General features: G+C 40.8%; 3 protein-coding genes across 3 annotated transcripts; 1 reads left to right on the forward strand and 2 right to left on the reverse strand.

The window, feature by feature from the left end:
- The first annotated feature begins 1,818 nt into the window (after positions 1-1,818).
- Positions 1,819-9,970, forward strand: LOC119724283 (amino acid transporter AVT1J-like). Its single transcript, XM_038195264.1, has 9 exons — positions 1,819-1,909; positions 2,178-2,298; positions 2,672-2,768; positions 4,001-4,157; positions 4,815-5,000; positions 5,594-5,883; positions 7,536-7,757; positions 8,487-8,673; positions 9,328-9,970. Exons 2-9 carry the CDS (start codon positions 2,191-2,193, stop codon positions 9,485-9,487), a joined length of 1,407 nt encoding a protein of 468 aa, XP_038051192.1. The 5' UTR covers positions 1,819-1,909; positions 2,178-2,190; the 3' UTR covers positions 9,488-9,970.
- Positions 9,558-15,596, reverse strand: LOC119724284 (phosphotriesterase-related protein-like). Its single transcript, XM_038195265.1, has 7 exons — positions 15,391-15,596; positions 13,391-13,550; positions 12,655-12,839; positions 11,951-12,106; positions 11,339-11,503; positions 10,749-10,966; positions 9,558-10,318 (listed from the first exon to the last, which is right to left on the reverse strand). Exons 1-7 carry the CDS (start codon positions 15,422-15,424, stop codon positions 10,184-10,186), a joined length of 1,053 nt encoding a protein of 350 aa, XP_038051193.1. The 5' UTR covers positions 15,425-15,596; the 3' UTR covers positions 9,558-10,183.
- A 552-nt stretch (positions 15,597-16,148) lies between these two features.
- On the reverse strand, positions 16,149-19,019 carry LOC119725039. The gene is made up of 4 exons (XM_038196405.1): positions 18,715-19,019; positions 17,642-17,982; positions 17,041-17,203; positions 16,149-16,770 (listed from the first exon to the last, which is right to left on the reverse strand). The coding sequence occupies exons 1-4, from the start codon at positions 18,804-18,806 to the stop codon at positions 16,701-16,703; spliced, it is 666 nt and encodes a 221-aa protein (XP_038052333.1). The 5' UTR covers positions 18,807-19,019; the 3' UTR covers positions 16,149-16,700.
- Positions 19,020-19,132: the final 113 nt, after the last annotated feature.

Below are 19,132 nucleotides of genomic sequence, written 5' to 3' on the forward strand. Positions count from 1 at the left end.
TCAAAGGTCATCTAAGGTCAAGTTGTAAAATAGGCTGAACATGTAAAACTGGTCTCATTTGAAAAGTTCAGGTCCAATTGTAAACAAACTTGGGTCATAGATCAAACATGGGAACCTTCATATGATCATGATTTCTAAGGTCACATACCAAGGTCAAAGGTCATATGAGGTCAACTTGTAAAATAGGCTGAACATGTAAACTTGGTCTCATTTGAAAAGTTGAGGTCCAATTGAAAACAAACTTGGGTCATAGATGCAACATGGTAACGTCCAAATGATAATGCTGTCAAAGGTCACCCACCACACACCACGGTCGGTCAAGGGTCACTCTTTAAATATAATCGCGAAAGCAGGCGAGACGCGTGGATGGAGAACCACCTTCTTGTCTATTACATTTACAAAATCGAACGTTTGAGCACGTTTTTAATTATAACTTGCCTTGATTTTTTTTCTTTTCTTTTTTTCAATTTTTTTTTTTAGGGGGGGGGGAGAAAGCTTTCTTCTTTATTCGCTGTAAACGAGTGAACAGCGCATCTTTTGTCAACTTGAGTTAGCTTTAGATTCCACCAGATCAGTGGGGGTTCTGTCTGATAAAGTCCGACAAAGGATTCAAACTTGGTGTTGTACTACATGTATTTCTCTTACCGTCACCGCTGACGTAGCAAGCACAATATGGTGGCTGGCTGTAGCTACAGGCGTCTGAATAAAGAATGGGCCCGTGTGTGTTGTTGGTGGTTTTTTTTAGACATTCATACTAATTGATCCATGACAGAAGTGTAATTGTGACTCCATGCAGCGTTTAACGTTCTTACCGTACAGACGATTGCATGTCACGGTTAAGTGTAGGCCCTGCTATACAGGACTTGCGCAGATATCGAAATATCAAACAGACTTCTGGCATATTTCACCCGATCAGTGGTGGACGGAAGCGTGCGATAATTTTCACCGGACCTATTTTCCCGCCCATTTTGTATTGTCACGGGCTTGAAGAGAGTCACCGTGATCGCAAGAACCTAACTTGCGTATAAAGAGGACCGAAGTGGACATCCATGATCTTTCTTCGTTTGGCTTTTAGCTTTTTGTCCGCTCCATTGACAGGCTGTTTTCAACCAGAACAACTAAATCCGCATGCAACGAGGAGGACCTGACGGTGAACGGACTGATATTTTCTTATGGTAAGTCTTATCTCATCTAAAATTTATCATTATATAATGACCGCCGAGAGTAGAACGGTGTTTAACTAAGCCGCTTATTACACCCTATTGTATACATTTAGCAAGTCATTGTTTTATAAACACAAATGTAGTAATGTTCTATAATTCTACCAGAATTTTAGGGATTCCTCGAACTCTTGAAAAACTGATTGCCTATTCCATTTGACCGTAAAAGAGTCCACTTTGAAAGGATTTTACAGTCACGTTACTGAACAAAATCTACAATGAATTGAATCTCTTCGTAAGTACAAGCTATGGTGCGTGATTGCCATATTGTTATATTCCAGTCAGTTTTGAAGAAGTAGAGGAATTGACTACACTGAAAAATTGCCTGGGTTAATTTTACCAAAGAAAGGCTGAAAACTGGAACTACCCAAACTTGGGTTGTTCTATAACCAATTGTTTGGGTTATAATTTATGTTAAATTCAACCAAAAGTTGTAGTCATACAAGACCAAATTAAATTTTGTCTTGAATGACCACAAGTTTTAATTGAATTTAGCAGAAATTCTAACCCAAACAATTGATAATAGAACAACCCAAGTTTGGGTAGTTCCAGTTTTCAGCCTTTCTTTGGTAAAATTAACCCAGGCAAATTTTCAGTGAAGTATTGATTTTAACTGCACACAATTCTCACTTTCAAAGCCTGAAACAGTGGTTCTCTTGTCAGCTGTATGGTTCCAATTATTCACAGAGGTAATGGTAAATGCTTATTTTTTTTATTATTATTATTTTATTGTCCGTGCATTCTAAATTTAAGAGAGAGCATGTGCACGACAATATTTCTGCTGGTGTTGTCTAGGCTTCTGTATATCATTATGCATGCAGACTCATCATTATCATAATTAGCAACAGTGTGACTTACCCAACGACACAACACAATAACATTGCGGTGTGGATTTTATGATTAATTTTTTATGACTGTTAGGTATAGTTTTTAAATTGGCAATGTCTCTTTTTTCAGAAGCGTTGGCGAAATGGCAGATGGGCAAACATTGAGACTCATTGAGAAACCACGAAGTGAAAGCGGAGGGCAGGATTTGAGTGAAGATGACAAGGAAACTGAAGAAGGGGAACCGGTCCAGGTTTGTTTTAAATTCCTTGGTGTCACTTTGCCTCTTATTTTCCATTTCTTTTTTTTTGGGGGGGGGGGGGGGGGGGGGTTGGTCTGCGAGAAGACACAAACAAATCCATCAAGTGAGACATATTTTTCGGAACCGGAGAGTAAAATATTGAAGTGCAACAAATGCAATGGTAAAAAATGATCTTTGCATCTTATTTAAAAAAAAAAAAAAAAGGCCATTTAAAAAAAGTGAGTTTTTTGGTGGGGATGTGGTTGGTTCAGAACCTGTAAAAGCATTGTAATTTGTACCTTTTATTTGAAGGTAATTTTACTTACGTATTGTGGTCTTCTTTCGCTATTAAATTTTTTTGGTTTTTTTGGTTTTATACATACAGGCAGATGGCATAAATTTTTGGCAGACGGCTATTTCCTTATCAGGTTCGTTTGCCGGCTTGGGTTTCCTTGCCGTGGAAGTTCTCGTCGTCAGTACGGGTGAGTGACGTCATGATTGACCTTTGACACTAAGGGATACCCCTTCAATATGATCCATGTTTCATCCAAGGGCGGATCCAGGGGGGGGCCAAAGGGGGCCATGGCCCCCCCCAAAACGAAACCAATTTTTTTTGTTTTAATGTGACATCGCAATAAAGGCAGGCAATGAGTACACCACCATCTTTTCCTCAAAAAAATTGGTTAAAGTGGTCAGAAATTGCCTCAGATCGCACCACAGAGCATCTAGAATCCAAAAAATTTTCGGGGCCCTCACGGGCCCCGAACCCCACCCCGTAATTTTTTTAGACCCACTTTTTTGGGGGGACCAAAATTTTTTTTGGCCCCCCCCCAATATTGTGTTCTGGATCCGCCCTTGGTTTCATCAGTAAACACTAAGTGCTCTTTCAGCAAAACGAAAACAATTCTCATAGGGATGCATGTGAAATGTTTTCGTTTTGCTGAAAGAACACTTAGCTTGTTGTGATCCGTGGACAGACCTTTAAAACGGTGTTGTGTTCAAAATTCTGTTACTTGAAAAGTACATGAGTGTTTTAAATGATTCTTGTATTAAAAGAAAGCTCATTGATTGGGCTTTCATATCCTAGATTTTGAAAGTGCTACAGGCAAACCTTTTAAAAACGTTCAAAAATTGATCCTGCCATTTGGGATGCGGTTTTCTTTTTACTCACCTTGGTTGGGAATATCTGCCCCCCCCCCCCGGCTTCCCTAACGTAACGCGGGGTCGTTACACTCTAAACCTGCCTTATCGAAAGTATGTCTTTACTTCTGTCCCTATTTAGGACTGTAAAACTGATTTGAAGTTTGTGTCATTTTGTTTATAATGTATTAATTTTGTAAACATAATTTTTGTTAAATATAACAGAGAAGAAAAGTCCCGGGGCGGATCCAGGAAGTTTTGCGGGGGGAAGGGGTTCATCAGCTAATCAATGCTGAAATGTAGACAGGGTGTTTTTTCTCCGGACCCTTAGCCTCCGTTAAATAAATAGGTTTGAGTCAGAGCTGGGGGTCGACCCCCAAAACCCCCCTCTGGATCCGCGACTGATTCATAACTGTGAATGATTTTAAACAGGTTATTTTTTAGGTTTTTATTTTAATATCGTGTGAGAATTAGTTGTGTTGGAGCAGCAATACCGGCACAACCACAAGTGCAACTATGGAGGAAATTTCGACGATCGCATTTACTCTTTATCCTGCCTGCTCTCCATCCTCAGGTTGGGACGGTTTCTGTCTGTTCTTGTCCCTGTACTTAGCTTTGTTCTACACGTCCGTGATACTGGGCCGCTGCTGGAATATGGTACGGGAGAAATGGGGCAATGAGCGGCATCCGTACGGCGCCATTGGCTACGAGGCCTATGGTGACTGGGCACGGTAAGAGTTTATCAGAAACTTGAAATGATTTCACTTTTGCAGGGTTTTTAGAATTATATTTCAGAATCATTTCAAGACTTTTAAAACCACTGCTTTGTTGAAGTCAGAGTGTACGTTCAGTACGTTGCGTTGTCAAACAATGGAACGCTAATTCAAAAAGACTTATTAATTTACATAAAAACACAAAGACTTCAATCACAATGTACAATGTATTATATGCACTGCAAATACTGCGGTGAATTATAAATAACACGTGGAGTTTGTTTCGACACTGTGTGCGTGTCATTTTCATGCAATAATTATTATCTTCATTTAAGTATAAAAACACGTAAAACGGAGAAACATTAAAAAAAAATGAAACCTGCACATTTTTTATTATATTAAAATATGTACTTCCCACTGTATTTCAATCATTGTAAAGATGCTTGATCTTATTCTACTTTTTTAAATTACTTGTAATCTGTTTGTTTGTACTCTTCCCCCGTTGTTTTCCTGTTTGTATTTTGCCGTACACCGATGCATGTAATTTGTTTGTCTCGAGCCTACCTGTTTGTTTCTGTACCCCTGTCATTTCGTTTTATAGAGAAAGATCCTGGGCCTCGAAACGCTAGGATCTCTTAACCTTTTTTGACTTCCCTGATTCACTGTTTTCTATAGAAAACTTATCAACTTTCTAGTGGCAGCCACCTGCTTTACCAATGCCATTGGTTCGCTACTCGGCTTCACGGAGCTGACCCTGACGATAGGCGGACCGGCACTGCAGGGCACGCTGTGCTACTGGCCGCTTGCTTATGGTCTACTTATCTGTCCATTTCTGTGGCTAGGTACACCCAAGAATTTCTGGTAAGCGGTGCCAAATTCCGTAAAAAAAGGAATTGTTGAAAATAACGCAAGTGGAGTCCTAAAATACAATGTGTTATTAATTCTTGTTTCATTATTTGGTTCAAACATGTGAATTTTTCTACTCGTAAGCACTGGGAGAGCACGGGGGTATACTTGTACAATAAATTCGGCGAAGGACAAAACCCAAATCAAATTGACCTCTACACAATACAATTTCATTCTACAAACTACAATCATGCGCTGAAAGTTCGACCTTTTATGCGCAGTACATTCAGGGGAAGATTGCCAGTTTGACAATAATTACTTTATAACTGACAATTTGTACACGTTTATGAACCTGCCGGTGCTGTATTTTATTGAATCAAGGGTTTTGTTTTAAAGTAAATCCAGTTTACCGAATAAATTGGATAATGCAGGATAAACTCAGTTCTAAATTCATGGCCTACATGTACATCATGTTGCTAAACATCAGTTGAGAAAAGCAATACTAGCCACATGACAGTTTGACTGGTAACCTGGTCTTGCTTATGCTAAGCTGCAGCTCCATGACCTTTGCCCCTTGGTGACCTTTGAACTCATGCATCCGTTGACAGGTGGATTTTGGCAAACAGTTTCTTCACCGTCGTTCTGTCGGTGATTCTGATCATCATGTCCATTTTCCTGGCCGGCGATTCTCACTCCAGCGGGTACGCCAGCGATTCTAATTCCAGCGGGTACGCCGGCGCCTCAGACGAAACACAGCAAGAGAGCCAATATCTGCACCTTGCTGAGATCGCCGGAACGGTGATATGGCTGGTCGGCCTGCACGGCTCTTTCCCGACCGTGCAGCAAGACATGAAACAGCCGCAGGCCTTCACACAGTCCATTATCCTTGCTGACTTAAGTGAGTTTTGAGCTTTTTTCTCTCATGTGTTCGTTTGTCTTCCCGTTTGTTTGTTTGTTTGTTTGTTATTTGTTTGTTGTCGTTTGTCTCCGATTGTTAGTGTTTCCTTCCATTTGTATGTCTAGGGCCTACTTCAGTCAGGGGTACACTCTAAAAACTGTGTTTATCAATCAACATTATGTGTCCAATTCCTAAACATCAATGTTTAATAGCTAAACACTATCCATCCTTACTCCAAACATGTTTAGTATTTAAACTTGTTTACAAACTGATAGCAAGAAAGTGTTTAGAGAAGTGTTGTATTGCTAAACACAGTTTCTGCAGTGTATAGCTCTATTATTTGTCAACGTTTCGACCAGTATGCTATAATCGTCGTCAGACGCTATGTATACACCGCATACGGCTATAACAACTAATAAAAACGGTAGCTAAATATCAATGTTGTTATGATAATTTTTTTTTAATGATAAACACATCCCAAAGTCATATCTGCTATTCCAAATCAATGAAGCGTCTCATAATGAAGCCAGCATGCATAGCTATCGATATTCAGACTTGCGTTCTTTTGTTTTTTTTATTAAAAGTCATGTAAACGAAAACTCTATAGATTCGCCGCCATCTGCCACTATTCCTCTATTTAGCATTGCATGAAGGACAATTACAATGCCTGAGTAAATCCCTATCACCTGATCGGTGGGTTGTTCATCATAATATCATGTCACTGAACTATTCGATCGTCCCAACTTACGTACAGCCTGGCCTTTCCACAAAAATATATGTTATATTCCACGGTAAATAGAAGTTATATTGCACGGTAAATAGAAGTTCTATTGCACAGACACGATTGTGTCTCTGACCAATGACGAGGATTTATTCAGGGGTTAGGTGTTGTATACAACAAATAATGAATATTTCACGTTCGTGCAATGGAAAGAATAATTGCATTCGTGACAGATGAAATGTTCCATTCCATTCGGCTTTGCCTCATGGAATGGAACATTCCATCTGTCACCTCATGAAATTGTTCTTACCATTGCACTCATAAAGAAGCATTATTTGTATAATATACATATAGGCTTAACAACGTTTGAAACCTAGGCCATTGTTAGTACTATACACGACATTAAACCGTACTCAGTGGTTGGTAAAGTATAGCAGCCATCACTATACAAACCAATAAATGCATTTCATAATAGCGCTCGATTTTTGAAATCAAAACAAAGGCCTGAATGCTTTCAAAATGGCTGCCAAAAAGTGGACAACCCAAGCCATGCCTCATCCATACAGTACATAAACCAGCTACGTGTTTTGCTTTTATTCTGAGTTTTTTTTTTCAACCAACACCCAATATACTATACGGAATGAAATAATTTGAGTTCTTTCCGATTTGGAGGAATATGTAGAATTTGGTTTGCAAAGTTGCAGTAAAGAATTATACGGCTGTTGCATGGCAGTTTTGCATCTTCGCACGGTAGCAAAACTACTATTTTTTTCTGTTTGCATCCGCATCGTACTGTGATGGAGAGTGTACATCATGTTAAATTGATAACCATCACTAGTCATTTCATCAACATGCCAATAGATACTTCAAAATACGTATATTTTTGACGATTCACCAGATCGTTTTTGTTTGATCGTCTTTTTTTTTCCAGTGACGTTATTTTTATGTCTTCCTGTGATGCTGGCCTTGTTCATTGTCTATGGTGACACGCTGACCAACGTGACGGGTAACGCCATTGTCTTCACGCTGCTGCCCGATGACGCCCTCAAGAAAGTCTCAGCCTTTCTCATCTTAATCCATTTGGCTGGGGTCGTCTTGGTCGTGAACAACCCACTGTTCCAGTACCTCGAAGAGGTGCTCAATATATCCCCGGGTAATAGTTGATCGATTAAACAAATGTTAAGCAAATTGCGAATTTGTTTGTTTGTGGAGATACTCCCTATCCCTGGCCTCAACCCCTGTGGGTTTAATATAATTGCCATCACGCCTCACTGCACAATGATCAATTGGTCACAAGAACATTTTTGGACACTGTGACCAAGTTCCTTGCCTTAATCAATTCCATTGCTGTGCTATGTAAACTGTGAAAAATCCTTCGTGCTGTGAAAAACAAGGACTGATGTGGCTTGGGATTGGAATGATTTGCCCTGGTGTTTGAAACTGATGTCTTGCCAGCATGATGACTGATAGCCCGGCAAATGATTTCACTCCCCAAGCACAGCCCTTTTCACAACATGCAGGATTTTACACAGTTTGCATAACACAGCACTGGAAATATTTAAGGCAAGGAACTTGGTCACAGTGTCTCAATATATTGTTGTGATCGATTGACCATTGTGCAGTGGTGCATGCGTGAGGGAAATTAAACGAAACTCATATGGGTTTAGGCCAAGGATGAGGAGTATCTGCACAATAAAAAAAAATTCAAAATTTGCTTCGTGGTTTTGTAGTTATTTCAAAAATAGATGGACACTTATATACTTATATCATTGACTTTGTATTTGTGAGCAACAACCATGATCACAATTAATGTTCAGTGACGGTAATTGTATTAACATGTAAAGACTAGTTGTTAATTGATATCCTCCTTTTTCTTCTACAGATTTCAGCTGGAAGCGAGTGGTGCTCCGCTCCTCCATTCTCCTCGGCCAGGTCTTCATCCAGGAGACATTACCTCACTTCACCTTAGTGTCCTCCATCTCGGGCGGCTTCCTGACCCCACTCCTTGCTCTACTCATTCCCTGTCTGTGTTACATACGTCTTCGGAGTCAACGCCAAGAAAAACCCTCGTATGTATTTATTTTCCCCCTTTTTCTTTATCATTTAGCTGCTTGCTTACCTAAGTATAGCGGTATCGGGAGCCATAATTTACCGGATCCTACTTAATTTGGGAGTGTGGCCAAGTGGTTAGGGTTTGTGACTCATGATCAGAGGGTCAGGGGTTCGAATCCAGCTGCTGGCCACATGTTGTGTTCTTGGGCAAGCCACTTCACCTCAACTTGCCCCTCTCCTGGCTCTCCACACTGGAGAATTCAATTAATTGGTACTGGCATTAGCTGGGAAGTAACCCGCGATGTACTAGCATCCCATCCAGGGGGAATAGAAATATTCTCAGTCTTTTGATGCCAAGGAAACTGGAGATAAACGCCGGCCATATTGGCTCATGAATGTCTTTTTCTTTCTTTTTTTTATTCACTATTATTTGATTCCAGTCCAACATTCCCACTTTGGTGTTTTTATATTTTTTACCAATTAATTGTACTTTTGAAAGCTCTTAAAGAAATGTTCTAGTTTAAGCGTAAATATCAGCTATCGGTCGTCTGTATTTTTTTCCAAACTCCATTCCCCTTGGTACTTCAGCAGTACCATTTCCACACACGAGCCAAATGACCAAAATATGATACTACATGTAGTTAAAAAAGACCATTTCTCGATCGTTGCAGAAATTGGTTCGTGTTGGAAACAGTCGTCTGCTTGTTCATCATCGCAGCAACTCCTTGTCTAATGGTAGCCATCTTGCTCGGCACGGGGACGGCGATTGCCCGCGGGGACACGGCGTTTACTGTGCCATGTTACGTCAATGCGACCCGGGCTGCTCTATGAATATTGAGAACAAAACACTCTAGGACTCCGTGCGTGAACTAGTATTGCGTCTTCCAAGAAACAAAGCAGAGTTTTGCAGCATTTTATATTTTTATTAAACTGAAATTGGTTAATATAACGCAGGGGTTACAATCAATGTGCCTTTTCCTAGATTATGAAAATTATTCATGAATACAGTGATCCAGTGATAATGCAAATACCAAGGTGGTTATCGTATTTTTAAATATTTTTTATATTAATTGGTTGAATTGTTAATGTGTTTATTTAATATTTATCTCAATATTTTATGTGTTTTTTTTACTTCGTAATGCAAAGCAAGTCTAACTGCTGTAGAAATTCAATGTGTTTTTGAGTTTTGTAAAAACCAACTTCAGTGTGTTAATACCTTTCATATTCGTTTACTGCTCCGGTATGTATTAAAAATATTAGTTTAGGATTAATAAGGCACTTAATAAAAGGTATGTGTCTCCAGCTTCAGTTTTAGAGTAGTGCTCAGAAGTCAGGTGTTATTCACAGGTTAATTACACGCCATCTAGTCTTAAATCAAGCCTGACTGGACTTGTAAAAGACTCACTTTGTACGCTGCCCTATGGCAATTATTAATATAAACCTTACTCGCGACACGAGAGAAAGTTTATCTCCACCTCTACACCGGGCAGCGATCGCGGCAACACACCGCCGTACACTCAGGTGCCTTTACTTGAACGTCAGCCAAGTTCGCGGGTTGTCCACGGTGATCTTGTCGATGACATCTTGGGACAAGCCGCTCACCAGCATTCTCGGCAGGGCGTTGAGAATGATGTGCGAGTAGCCGTGGCCTCCGTAGTTCATCTGAAATCGGGAATAGATCAAAATCGATTGTAATTTTGTTGGTTATCGCTTAAACTAGGACTAGGTAGCTCTATCTGTGTACAATTCGAGACAATATTTCGAAGGTCGTTACCTAAAGTAAGTTGTGTATCCCTCTTTCTTATCTGATTCAATGATTCATGCTTTAGGAAAGACTGAGGTTATATTTATGCAAACACTCTGTAATTAAAATCCGGGGAAATATTAATCCTCGGCCGAGAAACAAAAAATATTATTTAATAACTTAAAATAGTATTTTACTCTAGGTGTCATTTTGTACTGTCAATTTGTGGCGAATCAATCAAGACTGGTATGCAAAGGTGTAGTTTATACCAAGATGAACAACAACCCCAGAAATGTCAGCTGAAATATACACAGTCCTATCCAAGCATCTTGGAGGAATCTTACGAACCAGTTGCATCTTGCGGTGTATATCATGAGCGATGACGACTTTATCCTCAAAGCCTTCCTCCGCGAGAATCTTAATGAGTCTGATCCGCTGGATGTCGCTGGGCAGGGGTACCGTCTCGTCGTGCTGATAGTAAGTTACCTCGGTACCGAAGAAGTCGAACTCCAGGTAGCCGCCCATCTCGGCAAACTCCAAGACTTGCTCGCGGTTGAAAAGACAACCTGAATTATTGGAGACAGGAAGAGGAAACGTCTTATCTAAAACACTTGCAAGCTTGTTAGTTCAGGAAGTTGTCTCCAAACATAAAGATTTGAAGGTTTGCATTTGTAAAGTTGGCGATTGTGGTTGCACCGCGTGTGAGCTTGTTTGGTTTTGACAAGAATGATTGGGGGAAACTCCACACTTCGACGTTCCCGCTGCTATATCAGATTCGAACCAGCCAGCCGACCCCGGCAAGCTGCACTTGTATACAGGAGGTCGTGGGTTCGAGTCCCACTTGAGTGTAGTTTGTGAAGTTCTTTTCACAGGCCCTCGAATGACACATGCCCTCGAATGCCTCGAATGACAAGAGATGTCCCCGTTATATCACTTACGATCGATGTGAGACATGACCGTCTTGTCAGCCTCCCCTCCGGCCTCCTGTAAGACGCGAAGGCACTCGGCGGGGCATTTGGGCAACCTGCCCGGGTGGATAAGCACGGGGCAACCCAGCTGCCGCTGGGCTTCCGCAGTCGCCTGGAGCACTTTCTTCTCGTTAGCTAGCAAAATAAATTAAAAAGAGCTGAATAATACACCCTAAAATTGCCACTTGTTGCTTGAAAATAATGTTGCCCAATGTTGGTCAAACTATAAACACACTGTCGTCAATTTCGAAGAAAAAAATCCATCCCAAAGTTGGGAAACATTTTACGCGAATTAACTAACAATACAATCGTTTCGTATACCAATCGTCAAGTAGAATAACACTGTCCAAAATTTAGCACAATAATGACTGGCGATCCAAACAAAGGCTACATTGTTTACGAATTCAACCAAACAAACAACCATCAAACCAACAGGTGAAACAATTGCACTTTGAAATCCATAAATAAACCATAGCGGTAGCTTTTGCAAGTCTATCACAAAGTAGCAATGAATTTTACAAACAGCCTTTGCCATTCAATTCTGCATCCAAAGACAAATAGTTAAACTGGAGAGTTTCTTACGCAATATATCATTGGAGCAGCCAATCTCGCCGATGAGTCCACATTTGAGTTTAGTCCCGTCGGCCCCTGCGGTGATCTCATGGACCATTCCTTGTACGAGCTCCTCCTGGGTCATGGTACTCATTTCAGGAGGGTGGGTGTATCCCAAATAATACCCTGCAAGGGGGGGGGGCAAAAAAGATACCAAAAAAAGTTGCAGATGTGGGTGGTATCCAGACGTGATTGGTGATTTTGATATATTTGAAATATTTTCAAACAGTTGTTTTTCAACACAGACTGACTCGCTATATGTTTGTTTACAAGCCAGTTTCGAAATCTTGGATCGTTTCCAGTTTTGGCTCAATCACACACTCAAGACTCACTTAGATTTAATGGAGGGACCAAACAAGACTACTCTAAAATTTGACTTCAGTTCTGCGATTTACTCTCTTTCTTTAACAGAAAGTGGTGCTACATAGAGCCAGAAGATTTCAGCCCAGGTCCCTCAAAATCATAAACGCGATGACTAACGCTAAAACGACATCGTGGTTTCGAAACATTTTTTGATTGATCGGGGAGCTTATCACCTCAAGCCCAGAGGTAATCAGTTCATAAAACAGAAGTCATTACCATGAGTACGTGAATGATAAATAAACAGACCAATAGAAAATCAAGCAAAACATTGCAAGCATTAGAATGACCAATTGAAATCGACATAATCTTACCACCGCCCGCGATGATGTTAACTCCACTCTCTTTGGACAGTTCGGCGAGCTCGGTCAAATTTCGGCCAATCCCTATCGTCGTTGCATCCACGACGGACCGACCTCCGTTCTCGTAAAAGAATTTGAGCTCATTTGTGACATCTTTTTGAACGGTCTTCAACTCGAGGTTGTCCCAACACGAATACCTACGAACAAAAATAGCAGTATGATTTCATTTTTGAAATAATGTTTCCTACATAAAAAAATATACCAAAACAAGTAAGTCGAAATGTTTGATTATCAAAACGACATTACAACTAAATTCAACGCCTTTAAATACGTTTTTTCCCCTGCTTAATGTTTGCTTGAACATGTATTTCGAAAAGTACAAGCCCAATGTTTTAACTATATTGACCAATCACAGGCCGCGTCTCATGAAATGTTGGTATCGATCTGGAGAAAATGGCGACTCCCATCGCGAGCACGTTTGTGCTGCTGTATAGTGGACGAATCACTCGGAATCAAGAATTCTGCAGGCTTTGAACATTTTATAACCACTCCACCTGGCGGGAAAAGGTCGTTGTGCAAATGACAGTGACCTGCAGCTCTAGCTGTCGCTAGGCTGGAAGTTTAGAACAAACTTTCATTCACGGAACAAACTTTCACTGAAACAGGTCGAGACGAGCTCCACCAGGCTCCCATAGGAAAGCGCACATTTAAACAAAGCGTGACGTCATTATGACGTCTATCAACTCACGGATAGCGGTGGATCCACCACAGGTTCTCAATGGTAAGCGGCAGGTTCACATGATCCTTATACTTTGCAGGCGGTTCAGCGAAGCACGGCTTATAGTCGATGTTCAGGTGTTCGTGCGTCAGTGTCATGCCCAGACCCGAGGGATCTATGGTCCCTAGCACTGCAGTGAAAAGCAAACAGGAATGAATTGATTATTGTGGAACTACTGGTGTCGCGTCGGGAGTTGTAAATCCTATTTTAGGTTTTTGCCTACATGTATGCCTACGTACCGATCCAATCTTATAAAGACATTTTATATGAAAGTTCGTAATCTTCATAGGCGTAGCAAGGTCATTTTCATTGGGGGAGGGGGGGGGTAAAAATGTAACTGGCACATCCGTGCTGAAATTTAGACAGTTTTTTTCTTCTCCTGACACACTTCGCCTCCGTAAAATCAAATAGTGGAAGAGGGGGAAGGGCAGTCTTTACAAAATATTGGGGGGGGGGGGGTAACAATAACAACAACAACCCCCGGCTACGCCACTGCTCTTAAAAAAAGTGCACCAACGAAAGAATGCATCACGGTTTGCAGTGCATGAGGGCAGCACAATTGGTGGAGTCAGGTCGATGCTTTTTCCTTTTCATGGACTCGTGCTGCCTTTCAATTTAGAAAAAGGAAAACACAACGGTTTACACCGACATGCATGACTTCATGTGAACATTTTGTTGGGTGCACTATGTCGCCAATTTATGGGGAATATAGGAATACACAAATAGTGAAAGACTAGTGTTAACAGCGACTTTAATCCCGGCGCAATTTTTTTTAATGTGGACTGAGTTCATTAAAATGAGAACCGTGGAAAGAACTGATTATTTATTGTTAACTAGAACGATTACTGAATATTGACTATTTATAACACCTCACCAACAGATTCTTTGTCTTGATTGGCCTAGAGCGAGTCACATGTTACTTTCTAATGTTGCTATCTTTCTGTGCACGGCCAAATGTACTATGCGCATAGCAACCAAAGTACTATACCATTAGCAACCAAAGTACTATTTCCACGGCGCGGTATTTGTGTGCAAATGCATGCTGGTGTGCGCGTTGCCCGTTGTGCGTAGCGCGTATTATTCCAAAGAGAGCGCGCTGCAGACTTGGGTTCAAACATTTCGTGAAGGGCTAGTTTTTAAGAGAGAAATACATTTTCCACCAATTTTGTATTGAAATTGAAGTTTATTTCAGATGTGTTCAGATTTAAATAATTTAAAATATTAAAATCAAGCAGAATCTGTGGGTGAAGTGTTATAAAACAAATATTGAATGCTTTATCTCGTGGTGAAGTAAAACTAGCCTCCCTCGGTGATCCATGGATCATTCTATTTTCCCTCGGCTTCGCCTCGGGAAAATAGAATGTCCATGGATAACCTCGGGCCGCGGGAGGCTAGTTTTACTACACCACTCGAAGCATTCAATATTTGTATAATATTAACTATATATCCTATACTGGAGAATTACAGAGTATTGACTGCTACTATAGACTGATGAAATGAAAACTGCTTATGTGGTAGTATACTGTGTGGAAATAATTCAGAAGGGCGGATCGTCAGTGTGGCCCAGTGGTTAGGGTTCGTGACTCATGATCAGAGGGTCAGAGGTTCGAATCCAGCTGCTGGTCATAATTATACGTTGTGTCCTTGGGTAAACCACTTCATCCCCACTTGCCTCTATATATAGTAGCGTCCCATTATTGAGAAAGTCACTTCTCACTGATAAGCCGAAAAGCTTATAGTACATAGGCCTACATTGTATGTTTATTTCGTGTCGGGCAAAAAGTCAGTGGCCTTTATGCGTTGTGTGCACGCAGCGAGTTTGCCTTCTGGTGCATATACACATGTACATGTACATGTACTGTGTGTACATGTACATGTACTGTTAATGTTATGATCGATTAGTCATAACTAAGAACACGCTGTGTTTATTCACACCGTGAACAATTCAAACCAAAACACATTGTACTTACCGGTTTGTATTTTCCCACTTAATTCACTGGCCATTGTGAGTGGACGAGTGAGTGACCTTGTTTATAAGTTGTTTGGCGCTGTCACCACACTGCCTGCAACCGGAACCACAGAGCAAAACGCTGCACTTACCGTTGCACTTCACAAAACATGTTCTGCATGCCCCGCCCGTGATATGGCGTACTATGGCCGCGGTCCGGTATTACAAGTACATGTACATGTACGTACATTATGGCGGTAATTCGAAGCACCATCACTGAACTTGTCCCAGTCTTTCCGTTGCTTATAAAAGTCGGTCGTGCTTCGTTAGATTTAATTTTGGGGAACCAGTGGCTTATCCAGCTTTTGACGTCGGGGGGTGGGGGGGGGGGTACCCATCTTCCAAATGGGGGCGTTCTTAACAAACTCACCATTATTATGCATACTGGAAAATATATGCCGATATTCACGGCGTATTGGAGCTTGGTTTTCTTTTCTTTTTCATGTCAGAACTCTCCAAGCATTTATGGAAAAAGTTACTGAAAACATTTCTTTAAAAAAATGTCCCCTACTGCTTACGTACGCCTCTGTGGGGAACAAAAATTAGTTGCTTTACGCGATTGGACCTGATGATTGCTGTCGTGTGATTTCACTATACAAACGAACCTGAATCCTCGATCCTGATTGCAACCCAGAACTTATTTAGACTAGAACTACTAGCATTATCCCTCTCAACATTATTTGAATTGTTAAAATGACGTAAAGACGCATAAAAACAGTGTCATTGTGCATTTTATTTTAATCTTGACTAACTGCAAAAAACGCATCAATGTTTCCTTGCGTTATTAACTTGTACGTTTAATAAAAATTAAAAATTGTTGATTAGAATTAGATAAGCATTGAACGAAATAAGGTCGTGAATTTTTCTGTAAATTATTGTACGAATGGATTTCGACATTTTTCCCTCTCGATATAGCCTAAACTGAAATACGATATTCAGACAAGTTGGAATAATACATTGTATGCAACTTTGTATGACAAAATAATTTTGGCTTAAAAATCGCTCAATGCAAGTAACATTCTCATTATTTTATAAAATGCTGGTGATTTGTAATACTTTCAAAACTAGTGTTTAAAGAAATACTATAAACATGATTTAATTTTCATAAAGCAATATATTTTATAATTAATATTTCAGTATAATTTACGAAACCAGCAAATGATTCCAGATCAACAATAAGCACATTTAACTTTGAACGACCTGAATGGGGGATAAGAACACAGTGCCCTCATGTTTTCCTCATTTTTCCTTTTTTCCTTTTCTTTCTCCTCTCTATTCCTTCGGGTAAGGCAGGTTGTTCTTCCTGCCCCATTCCATCCATCCGCCCGGATAATGCCTTGCCCTGTATGGGAAAAAAATATGGAAGTATTTGTGCTATGGTTTATTGGAAATAGTGATTGTAAAAAAATACATTTTATAAATCCTATTGTATACAATTTAACGTGTAGAGCAATAATTGAAATAATTTTCTCACTTATAAGTAGCTGAATAAATGGGCTTCCAAGTCATAATACATTTCGGTGCTACAGATTGTTTTGATGAAATATATTTCTTTGTTTTAGGATGCCGCTAATGTTTTTGTTTTTTTATGACTCGCCCTGTGTTGACTTACTTTGAATAACCCAAGCTCCGCGCAGTGTCCCGCGCCTTCAGGCTCCGGATGCCCTTCTTGCACGTGAAGACGATGTTGTCGTCTGACTTCTGCGGCTTGCCGCGCCCGTATTTGGAACGAAACTCGCCGTCTGGTAGCTGCAGTGCGGCCTCTACATCAAGAACTGTAAAACGGAACATTCAAAGACAAGTTTATTCTGGTTTAATTTATTCTGAAGTTTAAGGGTTGTTGCCAATAGAGTGCTGGAGGGATAACCTATACTCTACACAATAAATATAATAAATGTGGACTAATGTTGCTGTGCTGAGATACGTTTTCTAAATGCATGGATGAAACATCAATCGTTTCTTGTTTTGGACCCCAACGAGAATTATTTTGTCTGAACAAGGCAAGCACTTCAATTATTACAAAATAGTCTGGCCGACTTGGGGCAGGTCAAAATAGCACTTCTCTGATTCACTTTTCCGGCCACTTGACCCGGAACTGCGTGTGTATTGACTCAAAAAATGACACTTTGACTCAGAAGGGTGTCAGGTCAAATGCTGAGCCGGATCTGGGTCGAAATGTGAGCCAGGGATTTTACGAGTGTACATTTTTATACCAGGGATGTGACAGATATCTTTGATGATTGTCCCAAACTCCTCAATCTCTGAGGCATCTCTGACGTCAATCATCTGCATGTCACCGCTCTCGACGCGCTTCAGCAAGCCGTCAAAGTAGACATTGTCGGCGTCTTCCAGCTGCGAGGAGTCGGTGCTGAGGGACCGGCGAATCGAGGCGACGGACCCGGGGATGAGGGAGGGATTCTCGGTGGGGTACTGGGTGTAGAGCGAGCGATGGATCCACTGATGCTGTTGGGTTAGGTCATTGCTTCCACTGCCGAGAAAGCTGCAGATATATACAGTTATACCTGACGTTATAGGTGGACGCAGACATCCGGGACTTTTTTTTACATTGGCTTATCTAGCTCCCAGACCTATGTTCCTGAAACTCAATGGTTCTTGAGCCTAGAGTGCTGAATGGTAACACATAGCAACCGGTGAAAACTGGCGTCACTCCTGACGTAACCTTTTGTGACATCACGACTGAATATTTGGCATTATGACTTTCATACGAGTTTCCATAATTTGATATCGACACTCTTGACTTGCCCTGACGTACCGACAAAATTTAGTACCAGAATGTTTTTGTTATTCATTTGTGTAGATTATGTACATCATCAGCAAAGCGACCAAAATATAACACAATGCGGTAGGCCCACTTCCCCTGGTTTCATTTGAAAACTAGAAAGTACTCAGAGAGCGCAAACCTCCGCCAAGGCTAAACAATTCCCCGCCATATTGTCAGTACACCCAAAAGAAATACTCGCTTAAATGGTGAAGAATCATTTAAAAAAAAAAAAAAAATCCAATCCTCCTGGGTCCAGACCCAGATCCGTATCACTTCCAATATCTAATCGATTGGTACTTGTACCAAAGACCACCCCTACAAAAATGTTCATGCAAATCCGTCCATAACATTTTTGAGTTATCATGTTGACAGACAAACAAACCAACCAACCAACAAACCAACGCCGATGAAAACATAACCTCCTTGGCGGATATAGCGGCGGTAATAAAACGACTACCCTTAAAATAAAGTGTCACAGTTACTTTGAGTGTTTTTTATATATACCTGTTGTACTGAGGGGCGACCGAAGCTGCACGAACCCCTGCGCATCTGGTAGTAGCAAGCACCGCTCGACTGAGAATCGCCGCCATCGCCATTTTGAAATCCTCGCTTCAGTCTCTAACAGCTTTGTGCCACAATGTCGGTAATAGATGGCAGTGTTACGATTTTCTTGCACTTTGGAATTTTGTACTGTTTGGTTTTATGCAGATGCGCATTTTAATAGACGTATCTCTTGTGCAAATTTAGGTCCGTTGATGAGTTTATCGTTCGTCCAGTAAACAGAACAACACTAAAACCTTGTCATGGCAGTTATCAGGGCCAGATCGTCCCCCCCCCCAAAAATGCAACCCTGGAGTAGAGGTTAAAGGTCAGTGTGTTGCAGCTGCTAAAAAGTTTAAAAGGGAAGATGTATATTACAAAT

Source organism: Patiria miniata, unplaced genomic scaffold (genome assembly GCF_015706575.1).
Source record: "Patiria miniata isolate m_02_andy unplaced genomic scaffold, ASM1570657v1 HiC_scaffold_18, whole genome shotgun sequence".
Lineage (NCBI taxonomy): Eukaryota > Metazoa > Echinodermata > Asteroidea > Valvatida > Asterinidae > Patiria > Patiria miniata.